At 43.8% G+C, this 25,651-nt stretch overlaps 1 protein-coding gene across 1 annotated transcript in view; it reads left to right on the forward strand.

The window, feature by feature from the left end:
* CPA6 (carboxypeptidase A6) overlaps window positions 1-25,651 on the forward strand; it is a 304,313-nt gene that overhangs the window by 245,821 nt on the left and 32,841 nt on the right. The window contains exons 5-8 of the mRNA XM_069731467.1: window positions 6,382-6,483; window positions 14,871-14,987; window positions 15,097-15,207; window positions 19,205-19,292. Of these exons, the coding sequence (XP_069587568.1) occupies window positions 6,382-6,483; window positions 14,871-14,987; window positions 15,097-15,207; window positions 19,205-19,292 (418 nt within the window). The remainder of the gene's footprint in view (window positions 1-6,381; window positions 6,484-14,870; window positions 14,988-15,096; window positions 15,208-19,204; window positions 19,293-25,651) is intronic.

Here is a 25,651-nt window from a genome sequence, read left to right on the forward strand (position 1 = left end):
CTACCACCCTTCCCGTGCCCTCCGCTCTGCTAATGACCTCAGGTTAGCATCCTCAATAATCAGAACCTCCCACTCCCGTCTCCAAGACTTTACACGTGCTGCGCCGATTTTTTGGAATGCACTACCTAGGTTAATACGATTAATCCCCAATTCCCACAGTTTTAAGCGTACCCTAAAAACTCATTTGTTCAGAGTGGCCTACCGCCTCAATGCATTAACCTAACGATCCCTGTGTGGCCTATTTATATAAAAAAAAAAACAGGTTCATCGCATCATGTTCTAATTCACTTTATGCAGTTAATAGCCCTCTGTGTCTGTACTGCTACATACTTAGGCAGTTAACTGGTTCATGCAGCTTTACATGAACACCCGAGCCTTACACTATGGCCGGTCCGAATAACTAAAGCAATTGTTACCATCCACCTCTCTTGTCTCCCCTTTTCCTCATAGTCTGTAAGCTTGCGAGCAGGGCCCTCATTCCTCCTGGTATCTGTTTTGAACTATATTTCTGTTATGCTGTAATGTCTATTGTCTGTACAAGTCCCCTCTATAATTTGTAAAGCGCTGCGGAATATGTTGGCGCTATATAAATAAAAATTATTATTATATTGTTCAGACTCCTGCCTTAGAACCTAGGATTCCCACTCCTGATTTATTCTTTGGTGACAGATCCAAATTTTTGAGTTTCAAAAATAACTGTAAACTGTTTTTTGCATTGAAACCCCGATCTTCTGGTGATCCTATTCAGCAGGTTAAAATTATCATATCCCTGCTGCGTGGTGACCCACAGGATTGGGCATTTTCCCTGGAAACTGGCAATCCTGCTTTGCTTAATGTTGATTCTTTCTTTCAAGCATTGGGGTTATTGTATGATGAGCCTAATTCTGTGGATCATGCCGAGAAGATCTTGTTGGCCCTGTGTCAAGGTCAAGAAGCGGCAGAATCATATTGCCAGAAATTTAGAAAATGGTCTGTACTGACTAAATGGAATGAGGATGCCTTGGCGGCAATTTTCAGAAAGGGTCTTTCTGAATCCGTTAAAGATGTTATGGTGGGGTTCCCCACGCCTGCTGGTCTGAGTGATTCTATGTCTCTGGCCATTCAGATTGATCGGCGCTTGCGCGAGCGCAGAGTTGTGCACACTGTGGCGTTGTCCTCCGAGCGGAGCCCGGAGCCTATGCAGTGTGATAGGATTTTGTCTAGAGCTGAACGTCTAAGATTCAGGCGCCAGAATAGGTTGTGTTTTTACTGCGGCGATTCTGCTCATGTTATTTCTGATTGCCCTAAGCGTACAAAGAGAATCGCTAGTTCTGTTACCATCAGTACTGTACAACCTAAATTTCTGTTATCTGTGACCTTGATCTGCTCATTATCATCAATTTCTGTCATGGCATTTGTGGATTCAGGCGCGCTCTGAACTTAATGGATTTAAAATTTGCCAGACGTTGTGGTTTCCCCTTGCAGCCTTTGCAGAACCCTATTCCTTTAAGGGGCATTGATGCTACACCGTTGGCTAAAAATAAACCTCAGTTTTGGACACAGCTGATCATGCGCATGGCGCCAGCCCATCAGGAAGATTGTCGTTTTCTGGTGTTGCATAATTTGCATGATGATATTGTGCTGGGTTTCCCATGGTTACAGGAACATAATCCGGTGTTAGATTGGAGATCTATGTCTGTGACTAGTTGGGGTTGTCAGGGGGTTCATGGTCACGTTCCTTTGATGTCAATTTCCTCTTCCCCCTCTTCTGAAATTCCTGAGTTTTTGTCAGATTTCCAGGATGTATTCGATGAGCCCAAATCCAGTTCCCTTCCACCGCATAGGGACTGTGATTGTGCTATTGACTTGATTCCAGGTTGTAAGTTCCCTAAGGGCCGACTTTTCAACCTGTCTGTGCCAGAACATGCCGCTATGCGGAGCTATATTAAGGAGTCTTTGGAGAAGGGGCATATTCGGCCATCTTCTTCACCATTGGGAGCAGGTTTTTTTTTTGTTGCCAAGAAGGATGGCTCCTTGAGACCCGGTGTTGATTATCGCCTCTTGAATAAGATCACGGTCAAATTTCAATACCCTTTGCCTTTGCTTACTGATTTGTTTGCTAGGATTAAGGGGGCTAGCTGGTTTACCAAGATAGACCTTCGAGGGGCATATAATCTTATTCGTATTAAGCAGGGTGACGAATGGAAAACTGCATTTAATACGCCCGGAGGCCATTTTGAATACCTTGTGATGCCATTCGGACTCTCTAATGCCCCATCTGTGTTCCAATCCTTCATGCATGATATCTTTCGAAGTTATCTTGATAAATTCATGGTTGTATATTTTGATGATATTTTGTTTTTTTCCGATGATTGGGAGTCTCATGTGAAATAGGTCAGGATGGTATTTCAGATCCTCCGTAGTAATGCTTTATTTGTGAAGGGGTCGAAGTGCCTCTTTGGAGTGCAGAAGGTTTCTTTTTTGGGCTTCATTTTTTCTCCCTCATCTATAGAAATGGATCCGGTTAAGGTTCAGGCCATTCATGATTGGATTCAGCCCACATCTGTGAAGAGCCTTCAGAAATTCTTGGGCTTTGCTAATTTTTATCATCGTTTCATTGCCAACTTCTCCAGTGTGGTTAAACCTCTGACCGATTTGACAAAGAAAGGCGCTGATGTGACGAATTGGTCCTCAGCGGCTGTTTTTGCCTTTCAGGAGCTTAAACGCCGATTTACTTCTGCCCCTGTGTTGCGTCAGCCGGATGTTTCTCTTCCATTTCAGGTTGAGGTTGACGCGTCTGAGATTGGGGCAGGGGCCGTTTTGTCTCAGAGGAATTCTGATGGGTCCTTGATGAAACCGTGTGCCTTCTTTTCTTGGAAGTTTTCGCCTGCGGAACGCAATTATGATGTCGGCAATCGGGAGTTGTTGGCTATGAAGTGGGCATTTGAGGAGTGGCGACATTGGCTTGAGGGGGCCAAGCACCGTATTGTGGTCCTGACCGATCATAAGAATCTGATTTACCTCGGGTCTGCCAAACGGCTGAATCCTAGACAGGCTCGATGGTCCCTGTTTTTCTCCCGTTTTGATTTTGTGGTCTCGTACATTCCTGGTACTAAGAATGTTAAGGCGGATGCCCTCTCTAGGAGTTTTTTTTCTGATTCCCCTGGGGTTCTTGAGCCGGTCGGCATTCTGAAGGAAGGGGTTTGTCCTTTCTGCCATTTCCCCTGATTTACAACGGATTCTTCAGGAATTTCAGGCTGATAAACCTGACCGCTGTCCAGTGGGGAAACTTGTTTGTTCCTGATAGATGGACTAGTAAAGTGATTTATGAGGTTCATTGTTCTGTGTTAGCTGGCCATCCTGGGATTTTTGGTACCAGAGATTTGGTTGGTAGGTCCTTTTGGTGGCCTTCTTTGTCGCGGGATGTGCGTTCTTTTGTGCAGTCCTGTGGGATTTGTGCGCGGGCTAAGCCTTGCTGTTCCCGCGCTAGCGGGTTGCTTTTGCCATTACCGGTCCCTGAGAGGCCCTGGACACATATTTCTAATGATTTTATTTCCGATCTTCCTGTTTCCCAAAGGATGTCGGTTATCTGGGTTGTCTGTGACCGATTTTCTAAGATGGTTCATTTGGTGCCTTTGCCTAAATTGCCTTCTTCTTCTGATTTGGTTCCGTTGTTTTTTCAGCATGTGGTACGTTTGCATGGTATTCCGGAGAATATTGTGTCCGACAGAGGTTCCCAGTTTTTTTCTAGGTTTTGGCGGGCCTTTTGTGCCAAGCTGGGCATTGATTTGTCTTTTTCTTCTGCATTTCATCCTCAGACAAATGGCCAGACTGAGCGAACTAATCAGACCTTGGAGACCTATTTGAGATGCTTTGTGTCTGCTGATCAGGATGATTGGGTGGCTTTTTTGCCATTGGCCGAGTTTGCCCTTAATAATCGGGCTAGTTCGGCTACTTTGGTTTCGCCTTTTTTTGTAATTTTGGTTTTCATCCTCGTTTTTCTTCTGGGCAGGTTGAGCCTTCTGACCTTCCTGGTGTGGATTCTGTGGTCAACAGGTTGCAGCAGATTTGGGCTCATGTGGTGGACAATTTGGTGCTGTCTCAGGAGGAGGCTCAACGTTTTGCTAACCGTCGTCGGTGTGTTGGTTCCCGGATTCGGGTTGGGGATCTGGTTTGGTTATCCTCCCGTCATGTTCCTATGAAGGTTTCTTCCCCTAAGTTTAAGCCTCGATTTATTGGTCCTTATAGGATTTCTGAGATTATTAATCCGGTGTCCTTTCGCCTGGCGCTTCCGGCCTCTTTTGCTATTCATAATGTCTTCCATAGATCTTTGTTGCGGAAATATGTGTAGCCCGTTGTTCCCTCTGTTGATCCTCCGGCCCCTGTGTTGGTCGATGGGGAGTTGGAATATATTGTTGAGAAGATTTTGGATTCACGTTTTTCGAGGCGGAAGCTTCAGTACCTTGTCAAATGGAAGGGTTATGGCCAGGAGGATAATTCTTGGGTTTCTGCCTCTGATGTCCATGCCGCTGATTTGGTTCGTACCTTTCATCGGGCTCATCCTGATCGGCCTGGGGGCTCTGGTGAGGGTTCGGTGACCCCTCCTCAAGGGGGGGGGTACTGTTGTGAATTCAGCTTTTGGGCTCCCTCCGGTGGTTGTAGAGAGTAATGCAGTTGTGCCTGGACTGCAGGATTGGACAGGTGTATCTACTAATTGCAAAACTGACTGGGGTATATAGCTTTGCAGGACTCTTTAGTCCCTGCCAGTTGTACATTGTTTTTGGAGGATTCACATCCCTTCTGGTCTCTCCTGTTCGCTGTGCTTTTCTTCAAAGATAAGTCCTGGCTTTGTTTTTGCTGTCCACCTGCTGTGGACCTTATAGTTCTGTGCATTTTCATGTTTTGTCTTGTCCAGCTTTGTCTGTGAAGTATTTTTTGCAGCCTTGCTGTGTATCTGGAGATGCAGATATACCCTCCATGTCTTTAGTCAGATGTGGTGTTTTGTATTTTCTGTGGTGGATATTTTCTAGCGTTTTAATACTGACCGCATAGTACTCTGTTCTATTCTTTCTATTTAGCTAGTATGGCCTCCTATGCTAAATCCTGATTTCATGTCTTCGTGTGTTTTTTCCCTCTCCTCTCACAGTCAATATTTGTGGGGGGCTGTCTGTACTTTGGGGATTTTGTCTGAGGCAAGATAGGTTTTCTGTTTCTGTCTTTAGGGGTAGTTAGTTTCTTAGACTGTGTCGAGGGGTCTAGGGAGTGTAAGGTACCCCCCACGGCTACTTCTAGCTGCACTGCTAGGTTCAGGGTTTGCGGTCAGTACAGGGGCCACCTTCTCCAGAGTACGTCTCATGCTGCTCCAAGGCCACCAGATCATAACAGGGGACATGTCTAGCACTGCAGGATCTGAGTCCCTGGTGACGTAGTATGTTACTGATGGTAACCTTTGTTACGGTGGTCACAGCTTTATGCAGGTCATTCATTAGGTCCCCCCTGTGTGATTCTGGGATTTTATCTCACCGTTCTTGTGATCATTTTGACCCCATTGGGTGAGATCATGCGGTCGGCTGGCATGTCAAAATGCCACAGGCGGATACATCTGCATACAATGCATGTCCCTGCGTACCCAATGGTAAAGATAGATATGCAGGATGCATGCGGAAGTAGGCAGAGCATAGGCGGAGCTTAAGGGAGGAAGGGCGCCTCCATACGAACACCAGCCAAACGCAAGTGTGAACTTAGCCTAAATACTTTGTTTGCCCCCACTGTATATAGTGCAATTAATTCCACAGCATTTTACAGACATCATCATCATCCCCAATGGGGCTTACAATCTAAATTCCCTATCAGTATATCTTTGGAGTGTGGGAGGAAACTGTAGACACCAGAGGAATCCTTCGCAAACCTGGGGGGAACTTACAAATTCCTTATTGTACTTTTGCATTCACACTGTACTTGTATAATTTATGTAATAATTCCCCTACTGCTTTCTAGTAAGTGTTTAATCTCACCCCATAATAGTGTATGACTTTTCCATGCTGCTGCTGCTTCCGAACATGTGTTGCATAGAGATAGAAGAGTGGGAATCTTTCACATCTCTGTGTGAATGGGACACATCACAGCAGCTAATATCCCACACTAACTCAGAGACAACTGAAAATAAGACATAGCAAAAGAAGTAGTGTTATTCCTCATGTGCACATGTGACAGCTTATTTTAAAAAGTTATTTGAAATGACAGGAACTCTTTAATGTGACTACTGGACTGTACTTTTTAGAGCTTTCAGTTATGAATATTCGGTGTGTTCATATATTTTATAAAAGGTCCATTCTACATGTAAAATGTGCAGTAATATATTCATGATTACTCTGAAATATTATGAAATCTCTTTGCTTGCAGATTGTAAAATGGATGCATCACATGAATCGAACTCATTCTAACCTTGTTCACATGTTTTCCTTGGGAAAATCCTATGAGGGGAGACCGTTGTATGTGCTTAAGGTAAGCGGACTGACGGGAGAGTCATCTGAAAACCCAAACATTACCTTCCTTCTGATAACGATACTTCAATGCATGGCCTGTTTTTATGCCTCACTACAATGTGAAATTCTCCTACAGAAAATACATGCAGATTTTTCTTTTGTGCGATCTGGAGATATTACATACTGAAATGTATAGTACAAGTAGTATTTAGTGATGGGCAAGCATGCTCGGCACTTTCCGGTACTCGATCGAGCATCGAGGTGCTCATGACGCTCTGTACAACATGTTTGGCACCTGATTTTCAGCCACTAAACATGCGGGGATTGCCTGCCAATCACGGTAATGGCGTAACCATGTTGGCTACTGGCATTACTGTGATTGACGGCCACAAAGCGTCTTAGGGTCTATATGAGACACTGTGACTCCATCTGGGGCGCATTGTACCTGGAAACAGTGTAGGGAGAGTTGCTGCTGCAGAAGGGGCAGTGTGTTATTTAGCATTCCATTACCTGCTGGTGCAATAATACTGCTCTTAGCTGTAATTTGGGTAGGATTAGCTGATGGAGTAGGAATAGTGTATTAGAGGCACTTAGAGTAGCCTTGATTGCATTACCGTCCTTGGAGCTGCCCCGTACGAGCAAAACTCCCTTCAGTGACAATTTAAATAGATTCTATTCTCTAATACCACTCTTATCTAAAATTAATTTAGGGCTAGCTGGTGTTGTAGGGATAGCATACTACAGGCATCTACTCAGGGTTGATTGCGCTACACTCCTTGGTGCTGCCACGTACAAGCAAGAGTCCTTTCAGAGACAATTTAAGTAGATTCTATTCTCTAATAATACTCCTCTTAGCCATATAGATAATTTAAAATGTGCAATTCGTGCAGTAAGGGACAGAGGAGTGGATGTGCTGCTGATGGTGCACGCAGAGGCCGTGGTCGTGGTTCAGGTGAAACTGTGCCTGCTGTGAAAGCACAACAAACACGCTCATCTACGAGACCTAGCTTCCTGTCCTACTTTTCAAGGAGGGTGGGAAACCATTGTTGAAGCCAGAACAGTGCAAGCAGGTTAATGCTTCCAGTCTGTTTTCCAGAACCACCCTCTCTTCCACACAGCTCAGTCTCACTAGCTAAGAGTCTGGACCACATAATCCTCACCCTGATTCTTCTTCCTCCCACCATGTTGAGTCCCTGGAAACAAGTAACCTCATACTTGGACACTCCGATGAGCTCTTAATCTTTTCATTTATGGATTCTTCTGGCCTCTAACCAGCTCATTTCAAAAGTGACATGAGGAGATTGTGTGCTGTGATGCCTAAAAAATTTAAACAACCATGGTCAAAAGAAGCGGACGGGGGAGGTGGATGATGATGAGACACAGTTGCCAACAAGTCATGTTAAGACTACAAGTCAGGAGGATGGTCATAGTGACATAGTGCAAGATGAAGTGGTGGATGATGAAGTCACTGACCCAACCTGGAAAGGTAGCATGCAGAGCGAGCACAGCAGTGCAGAGAGGGGGGATCCGCAACACCGCAACAAGCAGGAAGAGGCAGTGGGGCTGACAGAAGAATAAGGCAGTCAACTTTTTCCAGAGCACCCACACCAAGGCCAAGGGTTAAGTGTTCCTCAGTCTGGTGCTATTTTACAGAAGGTGCGGAAGACAATAAAATGGAAAGTTGCAAGGGTCATACCACTACCAGCCTAACCACCACTGGCATGCTCAGGCACATTTCATCCAAGCACCCGACTAGCTGGGCCAAACACCTGGGTTCACAATCCGTGTCTACAGGTGAAACTACTGCCTCTTCTCCTGTGCTACATACTTACCGATCCCCTGTCCAGGACGAAAGGAAAGGATGCCTTCCTCCCTGCATCTGTTGCTGCACATATGCAACCATCATCAGCAACTACATTCTCTTCCTTGTCCCAGCACAGCGTTCAGCTGTCCCTACCCCAGGCCTAGGAACACAAGCAGAAATACGTAGCCACACATCCACATGCCCAAACACTAAACAGCCACATGTCCAGACTGCTTGCCCTGGAAATGTTGTCATTTAGGCTTGTGGACACTGAGGCTGCAACCTTATGGTGGTGGCAGTCTCTTGATACGTGGTCCCCAGCCAACACTATTTCTCCCGGAAAGCCATCCCCGCCTTACACCAGCATATGTCCCGTAACATAACCCACGCCCTGACCAATGCAGTTACTGGGAAGGTCCACTTAACCATCGACACATGGACAAGTGCTTTTGGCCAAGGAAGCTACATTTCTCTGACGGCACACTAAGGGAACTTGCTGGAGGCAGGACCCTGGAACTGCACACATGCAACTGACGCCTAGATTTGCGGGCCAAGTTCCATCAGGGTTTCCACCTCCTTCTCCACGTGTGCCCAGTTTCACAAGTCACTGCCTTTGGTCTAGCAGTGCTGCAGTGCTTGCAACTGCCACCTCACCAACTGGTTTGAAACCTACCCATGTGCTAGAATTCAACATTATATATATATATATATATATATTGGCAAGGCCTTGTGAGCTTTGTGAGCAGCATAGGGCAATAGTTGGATACCAGCTACAACATGCCCATCGGCATTCCGCTCAGCCTCCACACATAACAACTAATGAGATGCCTGACATCTATGTAGATCTCCAAACCTTTGAGGAATCAATCAAGATGGTGAGCATCGAGGACAACATAATCAATTTAACTATCCCACTTCTGCTTCTACTGAAATGCTCATTGCTCACAATTTAAGAGGAAGCTTTGCATGCGGACCCAGTGACGATGGATGAAGAAAATAAACAGGGTGAGAATACCCATCCCTGCCATATCTCATCTTCTCAGTGCAGATTGGGTGATAATAAAGAGGCTGGGGAGAAGGAACAGGAGATTGTTACCTGCGCTACAGAGGGTACTACCAACACCATCTTCTTGTCTGTTCAGTGTGGATGGCCTGATGGCGAGTCATCCTCCTGGTGTGGACAAGAAAGGCATGCTTATTGGGAGTTTGGCTTACATGGCTGACATTATGTCCTGCTGCCTTTCACATGACCCTCGTGTTATACGCACTTTGGTCACCACCGATTACTGGTTGTTCACCTTTCTCGACCCACTCTACAAGGAGAACTTTCCATCTCTTCTTCCTGCAGTGGAGAGGGATACTAAAATGGTGCAATACCAGAAGGCCTTAGTTGAAGAATAGATCAAAAAATTCCCATCTGAGAACACTGGTTGCAGAGGTCATAGTTCTTTGGACAATTAATGAATAGAGAGGAGGGAAGCACACACCAGTTCCAGCCAAGGCAGGGGAACACTATGAAAGGTCTGGGACAGTTTCATTAGCACTTCCTATTGTCCATGCCCTGATTTTTAGAGTACTCTGACAATAAGGGAAAAGTTTTGGAAGATGGTGAAGAAGTACCTGGCCTACCATACCAGAATGTCCGTGATTCCTCTGTGCTGTACAACTATTGGGTGTCCACTCCTTCCAGAGTGTATCGCAGTACCTCCTTCTAATTTTTGGCATTCCTGCACATAGTGCATACACTTTACCAGTCTAGGAGTCCCACTCCTTTCAAATGTTAAAAAAAGGTTTTCTGATGCCCTCCTCTATTTCTCTTCCAGGGTGTATCGCAGTGCCTTCTTCTAATTTTTGGCATCCCTAGCACATTGTGCGTACGCTTTACCAGTCTCGGAGTCCCACTCCTTTAATAATGGAGAAAAAAAATTCTGAGGCTCTACTCTGCATGTATTCCAGGGTGTATTGGAGTGCCTCCTTCTAATTTTTGGCAACCCTAGCACATAGTGCATATGCTTTACCAGTCTAGGAGTCCCACTCATTTAACAATGGGTAAAAAATGTTTTCTGAGTCCCTCCTCTGCATATTTTCCAGGGTGTATTGAAGCACCTCCATCTAACCTAGCACATTGTGCATATGCTTTAGCAGTCTAGGATTTCAACTCCTTTAATAATGGGGAAAACATGTTTTCTGAGACCAGTCTTTACATGTCTTCCAGGGTGTATTGGAGTCCCTCCTTCAAATTTTTGGCAGTCCTTGCATTTAGTTCTTAGGCTTTGAGTCTAGGAGTCCCACTACCTAACAATTTTAACAGAATACCTATGAGACCTTCCTTTATGTCTAATACAGGGTGTATTGAAGTCCCCCTTCCTTCTAATTTTTGGCAGTTCTTGCATTGTCTGCATAGGCTTTATGAGTTTCAGAGTCCTTCCTTCATAAATTAAACAGGATGTGTCTTACAATATCAAACACACCACATGGGAAAAAAAGGTTTTCTGAGGCCTTCCCCTTCATATATTCCAGGCTGTATTAGAGTGCCTCCTTCTAATTTTTGTCAGCCCTAGCATATAGTGCATATGCTTTAGCAGGCTAGGAGTTCTGCTCCTTTAATAATGTTTTCTGAGGCCCTCCTCTGCTTTTCGTAATACTCTGACAACATTGTTCCCAGCAGCCTTCTGGTAGTCAGATATACATGCAGGCATCGTCCCCATGCTGTTCCCGTTCCATTTCAGCGCTGTTGCCATCCATTTCAGCAATTTTCCTGCTTCGCCCAGACATCCTGGGAGGGTCCTCCGGAAAAATGCTTGAGTTTCCCATTGACTTACGAGTAACGAGAACCCGAGCATTTTAGTGCTCGCCCTTCAATAGTAGCTGGCTGGGCTTACCCTGGATGAGCATGACTAAATGGCTACCTCGTCTTCACTAGAGCCTCTGATGCTGAGGATAGGCTTGGGCCATTAGGTTAGCCACCAGGTGCCACTGCAGGGCAGTCCCAGGACCTGCAGCAGATGATCAACGGATCAAGGCAGTGATATGAAGGACAGAAGGCACAGGCAGAGACGTAGTGAGACAGTCCAAAGTCAGGGTAGGCAGCACAGGATTTGAATGCAAAGGCGGTGTCAGTAGCGGAGAGGTCCGGCGAATCGAGGAAACTAGCTGGGTCGGTAATAGGAGAGACAACACTATAATAAACCTAATAGGAAAAAAGGAGAGTGGAGACAAACTGCACTAGGAACTTAAGTTCAAGCACGGTGGGGAGGGCAGAGCTGGCTAATACAGTGGGGCAAAAAAGTATTTAGTCAGTCAGCAATAGTGCAAGTTCCACCACTTAAAAAGATGAGAGGCGTCTGTAATTTACATCATAGGTAGACCTCAACTATGGGAGACAAACTGAGAAAAAAAAACCCAGAAAATCACATTGTCTGTTTTTTTATCATTTTTTTTGCATATTATGGTGGAAAATAAGTATTTGGTCAGAAACAAACAATCAAGATTTCTGGCTCTCACAGACCTGTAACTTCTTCTTTAAGAGTCTCCTCTTTCCTCCACTCATTACCTGTAGTAATGGCACCTGTTAAAACTTGTTATCAGTATAAAAAGACACCTGTGCACACCCTCAAACAGTCTGACTCCAAACTCCACTATGGTGAAGACCAAAGAGCTGTCAAAGGACACCAGAAACAAAATTGTAGCCCTGCACCAGGCTGGGAAGACTGAATCTGCAATAGCCAACCAGCTTGGAGTGAAGAAATCAACAGTGGGAGCAATAATTAGAAAATGGAAGACATACAAGACCACTGATAATCTCCCTCGATCTGGGGCTCCACGCAAAATCCCACCCTGTGGGGTCAGAATGATCACAAGAACGGTGAGCAAAAATCGCAGAACCACGCGGGGGGACCTAGTGAATGAACTGCAGAGAGCTGGGACCAATGTAACAAGGCCTACCATAAGTAACACACTACGCCACCATGGACTCAGATCCTGCAGTGCCAGACGTGTCCCACTGCTTAAGCCAGTACTTGTCCGGGCCCGTCTGAAGTTTGCTAGAGAGCATTTGGATGATCCAGAGGAGTTTTGGGAGAATGTCCTATGGTCTGATGAAACCAAACTGGAACTGTTTGGTAGAAACACAACTTGTCGTGTTTGGAGGAAAAAGAATACTGAGTTGCATCCATCAAACACCATACCTACTGTAAAGCATGGTGGTGGAAACATCATGCTTTGGGGCTGTTTCTCTGCAAAGGGGCCAGGACGACTGATCCGGGTACATGAAAGAATGAATGGGGCCATGTATCGTGAGATTTTCAGTGCAAACCTCCTTCCATCAGCAAGGGCATTGAAGATGAAACGTGGCTGGGTCTTTCAACATGACAATGATCCAAAGCACACCACCAGGGCAACGAAGGAGTGGCTTCGTAAGAAGCATTTCAAGATCCTGGAGTGGCCTAGCCAGTCTCCAGATCTCAACCCTATAGAAAACCTTTGGAGGGAGTTGAAAGTCCGTGTTGCCAAGCGAAAAGCCAAAAACATCACTGCTCTAGAGGAGATCTGCATGGAGGAATGGGCCAACATACCAACAACAGTGTGTGGCAACCTTGTGAAGACTTACAGAAAACGTTTGACCTCTGTCATTGCCAACAAAGGACATATTACAAAGTATTAAGATGAAATTTTGTTTCTGACCAAATACTTATTTTCCACCATAATATGCAAATAAAATGTTAAAAAAACAGACAATGTGATTTTCTGGATTTTTTTTTCTCAGTTTGTCTCCCATAGTTGAGGTCTACCTATGATGTAAATTACAGACGCCTCTCATCTTTTTAAGTGGTGGAACTTGCACTATTGCTGACTGACTAAATACTTTTTTGCCCCACTGTATATCCCCTGCTAACAAGCGATAGGCCGGGGGGGTTAAATGCTGCAGGACACACAGGGGTTCAATTCCTGCAGAGTCTGGCCACACCCCCTATAGCCAGGTGGTGATTCTCAGCAAGAAATGAATGCTGAGAATGCTGCAAGAGTTAGTTCAGACTCAGTTAGACTGAGAGCATCAGAGCGGTTAGCGAGGTAAGTAGAACGTCAGCACCTGAGAAAGCAGCATGACCTTGCTTTACCTTTACTTTGCAGGTCAACTCAGCTCAAACCATCTCAAATGGATTCAGATTGTGTGATTATGGCAGAGAAGACATCGGACACAGCTTTTCATCCCTCTCCTTCTTGGTCACATAACCCTTACATAGCCTGGAGATGTGTTTTAGATAATTGTTCTGTTGCAACACACATGATAGTACCACTAAGTGAAAACCAAATTGTAAAATCAGCATGTTGTTCTGTAATGTTGTGATAGAAATATTGGTGTTTTATTCAAAATTTTCCACACTCACCCATCAGTATCACCATCAACACACTCCGACACCATCACACTGCCCCCTCCATGTAGTAGTGACTTCTGTGCAGCAATTTGACCACAAATGCCTGCTTCTTGTAGTCTCCTCTAGACAGCTGATGTTGATATGTGTTTGCTAACTGATATCTGTGTATCATTTACGAGGGCTGTTATTTGAGGTGCTGTCAATGTTCTAAGGCTGGTAACACTGTTGAACTTATCCTCTGCAGCAGAGGTAATTCTTGTTCTTCCTTTCCTGGGGAAGTCCTCATGAAAGCCAGCTTCATAATAGCAACTGATGGTTTTCAATGGATATAGTCCATGTTTTAAAATAATGATAGACTATCAATTCTCTTTAGTTTAGTTGCCATATTCTGGCTTAAGACAGTGGTGGGATAGGGTTCAGCACTCTATGGAACTGTAGTTTTGCTGCCTTCAATCTGAATCTATGATGTGCACATTCCAATAAGTACAAGAAAAACTATTGCATGAACAGGTGAGTCTAAACTTTGATTTGGTCCTGTAGAGTACATTAAAAGAAAAGGTATTAGTATCATGGATATAATAATATCGATGAAGAACAGTGACCACCTGAATCTAAATCTGCATTTCATTAAATGGTCATTTCTATAACTGTAACTAATATATTTACCGTATATGCTTAGATATTGGTCAGTGTTGGTTTGTATGTGAACTATTCTTTGTAAAATCCAAACATTTCAGAAGTATACAAAGCTTTATTTAAAAAATAGCTGGTGCAAATCATTGTATAGGACATTGGGCAAAGAAAGCATAGAGTATGTAAGAGAAGATGGAACAAAGTTTTCCTCAAAATTCAAAGAATGTACTTACAAAGTGACATGTGCATGATTCCAAAGTGCTGCGTGCTCCTACCCCATTTTAAAAATGGCTAGTGCAAATCATTGAATAGGAAAAAGAAAGCACAGAGTATATGAGAAGAGGCAAAATTACGCAGCATCACAAACTCAGCATAGAAATGGAGCATACATAATACCCGAACATAAACAAATGTCATATAGTAGACATTTAGATTAGCTCATATTTGTAATCATGGTGCATTTCAGGGACTGGTCACATCCCAGTGTTCCACCATGTGGGGCACACAGGTCTAAAATTTAATTTGCAGTCATTGTACTGATATCTGCTCTGATTTCAATACACAATGAACTAAATCGAGATTCTCTTCATTCAGTTGGGAGCCAAGCCATCCATGACTAAGAAACCCTATAAGAGATATGTGTGGATTGATTGTGGAATTCATGCAAGAGAATGGATTGGACCAGCATTTTGTCAGTGGTTTGTAAAGGAGGTACTAGATCTTGCTGTAGTTACCGTCTAAAGTATCTGTCTCTGTTATATAGTTTATAAATTATAACCTGACAGCTTGCAGGTAATAAAAATGTCCTTCTTTTCTTTAGGCTGTTAATACTTATAAAACTGATCCTGTTATGAGGAAAATTATGGACCTTCTCTACGTCTATGTAATGCCAGTGTTCAATGTAGATGGATATAAGTATAGCTGGACCCATGTAAGTATCTTAACCCCTTCACCCCAAAGCTTGTTTTCACCTTCCCGACCAGACCAATTTTTACAATTCTGACCAGTTTCACTTTATAATGTAATAACTCAAGAATGCATCAACAGATCCTGGTGATTTTGAAATTGTTTATTCGTGATATATTGTACTTCATGTTAGTGGTAAATTTAGGTCATAGTGTGCTGGAGAAAAAATGCTCTGGTTTCATTTCACCGTTAAGCGTAGAGACACATATCTCCCCTCTACCACCCTGCCAGTGACTCTGCCAAAGCTGGGTGTTTTGGCACCTTCACTCCCTAGGCAGGGGAATCTGGACAGGGCAAGTGCATTCCCGTGCAACTTTCCTGGCCTATGCTATAGAGTAAGACAAAAAAGAAAAGTGAAAATTTTTGAAAGCCTGAAGCATTTAAAAGCTCCACTCTAGTATTATTTTTATTTCAGCACTAGTTTGATGCCACTGATGTAAGTTCCCTACCCCGATTAATATACTTACCAGCTGCCATCTTCTTCTCCTCCCAGCGTCACCTCGGTCACATACCGCCATCTGGTGACTCTAGCTTCTGACTGACCGGATATCAGCAGTAACGGTCACAAGCTCTCCGCGTAAGTCTTACATTGAGAACTGACCTTCGTCTCGCCCAGCAAACACTGGGGCAATCCGGCAGATCAAAAACTGTAAAAAAACAAAACAGTCCGGAATAGCGCAGATAGCGGATGAAGATGAAGGTTGGTAATAAGTACAGGGAACTTAGATTAGTGACACCACTCAAAAAAAACAAAACAAAACACTGGAGTGGTGCTTTAAGAAGGAATTTTTCAGAAATGGAGAATCTTTTTAAATTACCGTACTTAACAGCTATGTTTAGGATCAGTTTTGTATTGTTGCAGCTTTGTCCAAGAAAGACTATTTTGAGAAATTACTTTCAGCTTATTTTGCTGGATTTGTGTTGGATAGGTTGGCAAAGTCACCTAACATATTTGTGATCAATAACATGAATAATTTGCGATCTCTTTGGAAGGACAGCCATAATAATGTATCTTTAGAACCAGAGTTTGAAGAGCCAGTGGCTAAAGAAAGTGACACATAAATGCTAGAGATTTGCTGATTACAGTAAATATTTCTGAATGTACAGGAAACAGATCAAAGGCTACAAAACCATAAAGGAAGGCATAAAACTGTTACTCAACTTATAATTAAAATCATATGCAATAAAAGACTAGTACCATCAGCTGACAGAAGGAACGTCTGTTTCCAGCTCCACCTGGTATGATTCCTCACAGTTCATGGAGTCTGACTTTTGTTCCGAGGTGACAAAACGAAAGAACTCCTTGTCAGCACTGAAAATAATATGTTTATTTTTAGCTTTCAAATCCTTTTATATTCATTTATGTATCCACTCAGTCTATGCGATGTATGCAGCCAATTATGGCTAATTAATTTTAACTGATGTTGTCAGCAGGCCAATTACCAACCCCCAGGAATTATTACCATCAAGCCTCATTAAATCTATGAATGAGGTCAATTCTGCTGAACTGAATCAAAGTCCACGTCTTCTTTTTTGTGCCTCCTGTTTTCATTATTGCTGTGAATTATATATATATAGGCTGAAAAGGGGCATGTGTGTCTATGTATTATCACCCAACTTATAATGGCACAACCACTGAAAAATTAGAAGCGATAAATACAATATGTTCATTAAAATAAAGCTTTAGCCAGTTCACAGCCACACAGTTTTAAAAGCTTTAAAGTGTTTTGTTTTTTCAAATATTGAAATATTTTTGTCTCTCTTTCTCATGATATGCAGGGCACAATTTTTAGTATATATATATATATATATATATATATTCCTTTTTTTTTTCTTTTTGCTGATATCGTGAGAAAAATTACAGAACACAGGAAAATGTCTATTTTTCATTTTATTGTTACTTTTTTTATTGTTACTTTTTTTTATGACCACAAAGAAACTCTAAAGTACATTTTACTTTGTGTTCTCCCTTCTGTACCATGTATTTTTTATGTATTGAACACTTCCATTTTGTTTTTGATGGGAGCTGGGCTAGTAGAAACAGCGATATGGATTAGTGGCGGATTTTTTTTTTCTTTTTTTCTTTGTTTGTTTAGCAATAAAGGTCAAAAAAGTACCTTGGGGGGAATTTCAACATTAAAATACGTTTTTATCATTGCTGATTTCCCCTGTAACTGGGGCTAGCATATTATCCCCAGTTACATGACGATTTTTCTCCTACTTATGGCAGTTTTTCTCCTGCTTAGAATACAGAGCTGATCTTTTTATACTGTATATACAGTAGCACTTCATTTACCGTATACACAGCACTCATTCAGTGCCATGTACACAGTGATTAGGAAGGCATAGATGGTAATAAACTGATCTCCGGCTCTGTGCTCCTGCACTGTGCTCCTGCACAATCTAGTGTAGATGCTGACCCTTCAATGATATTCAAAAATGTTTACAGTCTCTGGGTGGTCCAGAATCATTTAATTATTCATCAATTAATAACGAAGTAACCAAGTGAGTATTCTACTTCTACCATTTTCAGTTCTGTAATACAAATAAAATAGAAAAATGCATAAATATATTTTAAAAAATCACGTCTTTGTTAATAGATCTAATTCCATGCATCATCTGGTTTATTAAACTAATTTTGGCAGTCATTTTTACAAATTGTGAACTAATATTGGATATGCCTTCTTCTATCACACTCTGGAGGAACCTGCATTACATGTAGATTAACTCTACTCTATTTACCGCTACTTATAGATAGTTTAGGCTACTTTCACACTTTCGTCGGTACGGGCCCATCACAATGCGTCGGGCCGACGTACCGACGGACGTTATGAAATAACTGCAAGACGTGGGCAGCGGATGCAGTTATTCAACACATCCGCTGCCCATTCTGCAGTCTGGGGAGGAGGAGGCGGAGTTTCGGCCGCACCTGCGCGGTCGAAAATGGCGGACACGTTGCACAAAAAAACACGACGGATGCGACGTGTGCCCATCCATCGCGATCCGTCGCTAATACAAGTGTATGGGCAAAAAACGCATCCTGCAAGCACCTTTGCAGGATCCGTTTTTTGCCCATAACAACGGATTGCGACAGAGGACAAAAGACAGAAGTGTGAAAGTAGCCTAAGCTGTCAGTATTTCACCCATATAAGAATCCAAGAACATGATTAGTCATTTTAACCAAACCAAAGTCTCCTCCAAAAACAATAGAATCCCATATGTAAATAGTTGTTTCCAGATTCTTGTCCCTTGCCAGTACAGGGCAGGGAACTGGTTGGGAGGGTGACATGGCTGTCAATAGGTATGGGAGCCATTATGCAGATTAAAAGTAATCTGCAAGTCATCAGGGCGAAACGGCCATCGTCACTCGCATATTCCATCTCCCATTCTCCTGTTGTAGATGTTTTACCCGTTGTTATCTTCAATAAAGCATGGATTTTCAAGGCTGGTGAGTGCCATCTCTGCTTTCTACATATTGGGACTTATAGTACTGTATATTTTCTTGGTGAGCACCCGACGTCTCAGGTTACATGCCTGCAGCTGTATTGCACACCGAGCTGACAAATTACGCTATTGTGGTTCCAGCGGTGCGGATCACTTCTTCTCTTTCATTGCAAACAATTTTTATGCACATGTAACTCTTTCAAAGCCAAGTCCAACAATACTTTAACATGGCCGGTTTGTTCCTCTGTTATTGAGAAATCAGCATTTGAATTGACATGCAAATGAGGCTTAAGATCTGAAGCCTTGGTCACTCCAGCTCTGTTCCCCACCCCTGCATATATATTCATTTTAACGAAGAGCACAGGACGCCAGTAATAGAGGTTGAGCTGTTAACAACCTCAAATTTTAGCTTTACTTAACTTTCAAGAATTTGCAACTTGTGTGAAATATTAAAAGGAAAACAAGATCAGAATGTGTCAATGAATAATAATGAATATAAATCCATTTTTCATGTACAGGATCGTTTTTGGAGAAAAACAAGATCTAGAATGAGATTCAACTGTTATGGAGTAGATGCTAACAGGAACTGGAAAGTTAACTTTTGTGGTAAGTACAGTTGATTATGGCCTCCTGCCTCATGCCTAGTCTATATTTTTAAAAGTATTTAAGAGGAATCTGTAAGAAGTATTAACTCTCATAAAATGTTTATATGGACACAGAGGTCATATAAAATTGAATAAATGATACTTTGATATACTGTGGCAGTGACGGGGTTCTGTGTATTCTTCCCAGGATGTGCATGGAGGCCATGAGAGTGCATTGCAGTCACAGGCATAGCTGTGATTGCAATGCAGACTAAAAATAAGGACTCTTTCACACATCCGTGTCTCTAGTACGTGTGGTGACAGTTTTCACACGTACCGGAGAACGTACACACGTAGACTCATTCAAATGAATGGATCAGTGCACATGTCTATGTGTTTCTATGGACTGTGTGTCCGTGTGCGCCATACGTAGACATGTCTGTTTTTTACCATCAGCACGGATGGCAAAACGTCCCGCACACATGTACACGGAGAATACACATTGATGTCCTCCGTGTGACACACATCAGCACCAGGGAAAGCACTACAGTAAGCACTGCCCCCCAGCGGCAGGTGCTGAAGACGGCTCTCATCATACTCCCCTGCTCTGCTGGTGATTGGCGCGAGCAGAGCAGAATGATGAGAGTTATATTAAAGTCAGGAAATAGCTATGGAGGATATCCACTGAACTAAAACATAACCTTTAATAGATATAATTAAAAACTCGGATCCTAACAAGACACATATATAAACAAAAAGTGCTCAAGTGAACCAGTGCTCGAAATAACAAATTGGATCGGTCTTACCAATTCAGACGGACATATGGAATAAATCCCTCAACATCCATGACGGTGGTGTTTCCAAATGCAAAGGGCCAAGTGTAGGGAAAGTAACACTGCCACTGTCTTCCCTGTAAACCCTTAGAGAAGCTCCTGTCCTGACAAGGACAGGCCCCAAGTGAGCCCTGCTATGGGAATCCACCACCCCAAATGTAACCCTAAATGTCTCTCTTCTCCCTACGCGTTTCAACTCCAATGGGGGAGCATCATCAGGGGAGTTATATGATCAGAAGAGGTGCCAATGGGTCCCCTCAGGAGTCCTAAACAGGACGGTCCAAAAAGTCTGTATAAGTCCGTATCAAGAAGGGGTCCCGCAGTGGCTGGGAAGTCCCAAAGAAATTCAAAGATGCTTGGCTGTGTCTGCAGCTTAGATACGGACTTATACAGACGTTTTGGACCGTCCTGTTTAGGACTCCTGAGGGGACCCATTGGCACCTCTTCTGATCATATAACTCCCCTGATGATGCTCCCCCTCTTTTGGGACTCTTATCCCATTATCCGACACCTGCTGCCATTAATAAAAGTGAGAGTAGGAGCGGATGATCCAGGTATTCCTCAGCCACCGCCTGCGATCTAACGAAATAAATGAATGAAAAACTCGACATGGGTTCCCCTTATTTTCTTGAACCAACAAGGCAAAACTCACAGCTGGGGGCTGCAACTCTCAGCTGTCAGCTTCAGCAAGGTTGGTTATCAAGAATAGAGGGGTCCCCACGCTGTTTTTTTAATTATTTAAATAAATAATTTAAAAAAAGTGTGGGGTCCCCCGCATTTTTGCCAATTAGCCTTGCTAAAGCTCACAGCTACAGGGCAAGTGGGAAGAGCCGGGCAAAGTGCCAGAAAAGTCACATCTAATAGATGTGCCTTTTCTGGGCAGCTGCGGACTGCCGTTTTTAGGCTAGGGGCCTATATCAATTGCCCCATACAAGCCTGAGAATACCAGCCCCCAGCTGTGAGCTTTAACAAGGCTCCTTTATTCTTGATAACGAACCTTGCTGAAGCTGACAGCTGAGGGTTGCAGCCCCCAGCTGTAAGTTTTGACTGGTTGCTTCAAGTAAATAGGTGTGAACCCACGCCGGGTTTTTCATTCATATATTTCATTATATCACATGCGGCAGTTGTGGAATACCCTGTTATTAGTAGCAGCAGGTGTTGGATGATGGGAGTAAAAGTCCCAAAAGTCCCCACCTGCTGTCATCGTTCAGAATTTAATATAACTCTCATCATTCTCCTCTGCTCGCGCCGATCGCCGGCAGAGCAAGGGAGAATGATGAGAGACATCTTCAGAACCCTGGTGACTGTCTCTGTGGTACTGATGTGGCACACGAGCAGCACACAGTTGCCACAGAACCCTGGTGGCTGTCTGTGTGGTACTGATGTGGCACACGAGCGGCACACAGTTGCCACACGTTTGTCGCAGGTATCACACACACGGACACATGGACACGGATATCTCTGGTACTGTTTTTTCTGGTACTGGAAAAAAAAGGATGTGTGAAAGAGGCCTAAGTGTTAGTCTTGGGCATGTTAGTGTCCAAGGCAGAGTTGGGAAAACCTGCTCTGGGGTTTTTTGTAGTTTGTAACAGACTGCAGGATGGTAGTCGTGCAGTCCGCTTCATTCCAGGCACAGGCTTTCCATGTGGCTGAAGGCCACAGGTTGCTTGTAAAAAGCCCTGCAGTAAAGGGTTGGGTGTGCCAGTATCAGAGTGGAGTTTGAAGCAAACAAAGCAGACAGCTCTGCAAAACCTCAGCTCTGTATGAGAGTAGCACAGAGCCCAGCAAAGCGAACTCCTGGCACCCACAGCGCGCACAGCGGTGCAGTTGCCCACGGTAACTGGTCAGAGGAGGGCTGGTGTGTTTAGTGACTGTAAACTGAAGGATATTGTTTACTGTGGAAAGCTGTGAGTAAAGAGACATTAACTCGGTGGTGCAGTCACCAACGGCAAAGGGTCTCGGAGGTGTAGTGTCTTGTGCCCGGTGGTGAACCAGAGGTAGACTATCCTGTGCCCGAAGGAGGACTAGCGTGGTTAGTGACTGTAATCCGGAGGATATGGTTCCTGGTAGTGATCCGGAGGATACTGGATACTATTTAGTGCTGTGAATTGGACTTTAATGATACATACTTGTGTGAATTGGACATTAATGCTGTGAAGTAACTGCATTTAAGAGACTTTATGTTGAAACTTTATTGGGTCATTGCCTCCTCACTGCATGAGTGTGCTACCGTAGCACTACACCTACACTCCCTGACAGAAGTTATGTCATTTATCCATGTTTTGTAAATAAAAGCTCATAACCTGACGTTAAATTCATTCATTGGTTGTATAAATTATTCTTTTGAAAGCTGAAACCCTCCAAAATGTGTTTTAGGTTAAGAAAATAAATTGGCATCAATGCAGAAATATTGATCAGTTAATGGACACAGAATGGTCAGATTTTCTGCACAGCTATCTTGTTTGTTTTTCCACACTTTTTATTTAATTTGTGCAGCAGTCCACTCCTTGTTATTGCTGCCTGCCATACATTGCTGAGATAACTGCAGGGAGATAGTAATTGTAGGACAGTCCCTTTTTTTTTTTTTTTTTTTTCGTTACATCTGTTCAAGCCACTTTCTGCCACAGAAAATATACTCTAATACAGTGGCCCAGATTTATTCACTAGTCTCCCTAAATAAAAAAAAAAGGGTGCAGATTAAAATTGGCAAATCTGCATCAGTGGCAGTCCTGTGTGGGGCATCTGTGTCTCATTTTTCTGGCACAGAAAACATACAGTCTAACAGTGGGCCTGATTTCTTGCCAATTCTCCTAATATTCTTCTCTAATATTGGCATTTGTGCTTCAGTGCCAGTCGTGTGTGCCATCTCTCTCAAATTGTGGAAACAGAAAGCCTAGTGTCTGGTTTTTTTTTGGTTTTTCAATTCTACCTGAAAAAAAATAAATAGTGGGAGAGTGTTGTGAATTCTGTTGTTAAGCTCCCTTCTGTGGTCATGAATGGTACTTCGGCTGGTTCTCTCCATGGGCTTCCTCTGGTGGTTGGTAGTGGGGCTGCGGCTTCTGAGGTTCCTTCCACAGGTGACGAGGTTAATTCGTTAGCTGGCTGCTCTATTTAACTCCACCTAGATCATTGCTCCATGCCACCTGTCAATGTTCCAGTATTGGTCTAGTTCGCTCCTGGATCGTTCTTGTGACCTGTCTTCCCAGCAGAAGCTAAGTTCCTGCTTGTTTTTCTCTGTTTGCTATTTTTTCTGTCCAGCTTGCTATTTTGATTTTTGTCTTGCTTACTGGAAGCTCTGGGGTGCGGAGGGTCTTTTTGCGCCCTCTGCGTGGTCTTTTTGTAGTTTTTGTGCTGACCGCAAAGTTACCTTTCCTATCCTCAGTCTGTTCAGTAAGTCGGGCCTCACTTTGCTAAATCTATTTCATCTCTGTGTTTGTAATTTTCATCTTAACTCACAGTCATTATATGTGGGGGGCTGCCTGTTCCTTTGTGGAATTTCTCTGAGGCAAGGTAGGCTTTATTTTTCTATCTTTAGGGCTAGCTAGTTCCTTAGGCTGTGCCGAGGCGCCTAGGGAGCGTCAGGCGCGCTCCACGGCTATTTCTAGTGTGTGTGATCGGATTAGGGATGGCGGGCAGCAGAGTTCCCACGTCTCAGACCTTGTCCTGTATTATTAGTAACTATCAGGTCATTCCGTGTGCTCTTAACCACCAGGTCCATTATTGTCCTCACCAGCAGGTCATAACAGGAGAGTAATATTGGCATTTGTGCTTCAGTGCCAGTCGTGTGTGCCATCTCTCTCAAATTGTGGGCCACAGAAAGCCTAGTGTCTATTTTTTTTTTGTTTTTTGTTTTTTAAATTCTCCCTGAAAAAAATAAATAGTGGGAGATTAATATTGGCATTTGTGCTTGAGTGCCAGTCGTGTGTGCCATCTCTCTCAAATTGTGGGCCACAGAAAGCCTAGTGTCTGTTTTTTTTTATTTTGGTTTTTAAATTCTCCCTGAAAAAAAATAAATAGTGGGAGATTAATATTGGCTCTTTTGCCTCCTCTTCTGAAACTGGTAAATGTAAAAGCAGCGCGTCGTTAGTGGATGTTCACGCTCAGGGACAAGTCACTCCATTGTCCTGTTCAGCAAAAACAACAACAGAGAAGGATGCGTCAGGCGACACAACGGGTTACTCCATGGAGCTCTTTACACATACCGTTCCTGGGTTAGAAAGTGAAACAGTTAACAGTCCATGCCCATTACAAGTTGAATCGGACATGGAGTGCACAGATGCACAGCCACAGCCAGATTACTATGCTGTTCCTTTGACTCAGACCACAACATTGCCCTCGCAGTGTACTGATCCAGAATCAGACCCTGATGAGACTATGGTGCCCCGTCACGAACGCTATACCACCGGCTTACACGTTAACACAGACGAAGTTGCACATGAGATAGAAGAGGAGGTCATAGATGACCCAGTTGTTGACCCCGATTGGCAGCCATTGGGGGAACAGGGTGCAGGCGGCAGTAGTTCTGAAGCGGAGGAGGAGGGGCCGCAGCAGGCATCAACATCGCAACAGGTTCCATCTGCCGGGCCCGTATCTGGCCCAAAACGCGTGGCAAAGCCAAAACCAGTTGGAGGACAGCGTGGCCATCCGGTTAAAGAAGCTCAGTCTGCAATGCCTGAAAAGGTATCCGATGCTAGAAAGAGTGCAGTCTGGCATTTTTTTAAACAACTTCCAATTGATCAGCGCAAAGTCATCTGTCAAAAATGTTCAACTACCTTAAGCAGAGGTCAGAATCTGAAAAGTCTAAATACAAGTTGCATGCATGGACTAACTACCAAACGTCCCTTAAGGTTGTAGCACCCTCGGCCAATGAAGCTAGTCAGCAATGCTACATCCCTTCCGTCACTGTAAGGCCACCATTTTCCACACTGTTAGGGACTGGCGGAACGCACCAAGAATCAGATGTTATGGTATTAGGTGCGTTTGCAGTCCGAGGTCCACCATGCAGGTGAAAACCCTGCTGCTAGTAGAGACAGATGATATGGTGGTACAATAAGTATACACACATGGGTTAACTTCACCCTGTGTGAAGGAAGCGAACTCTGTTGCGTCACAGGGCCGCGGTACCGCACATAGAGCGCAAGCAAGAAGTCTCAGAACACAATCCCAAGACACAGGATTTGGGTTCAAAGACCTCATGCACTCGACACCACAACTGGGGTGTCAGAGAGACAAAAACAATAATATAAAAAGGCACGAGTGTGCGTGCGGTGCCGCACAAACGGACGCCGCTAACCACCCAGGCTTGGGTAAGGAAAGCGCACGGCGCCGTACAGGCGGTCACAGCAACTAGATGCTGTTATGTGTGTTTTGTGCTGATGGCTAGTCGGGCGCTAGATAGCTACCATCATCCGCAAACAGACAACAACACTAGGGAGGGATACTTAGGAGCTTTCAACCTTCGACATACATCCATCTACACACACACATATATTTTCAAGACAATACTAGCGCATGGCCGTGCGGTCATGCGCAGCTTATATAGTTGCAG

The sequence above is a fragment of the Ranitomeya imitator genome, chromosome 6, assembly GCF_032444005.1.
Source record: "Ranitomeya imitator isolate aRanImi1 chromosome 6, aRanImi1.pri, whole genome shotgun sequence".
Taxonomy (NCBI): Eukaryota; Metazoa; Chordata; class Amphibia; order Anura; family Dendrobatidae; genus Ranitomeya; species Ranitomeya imitator.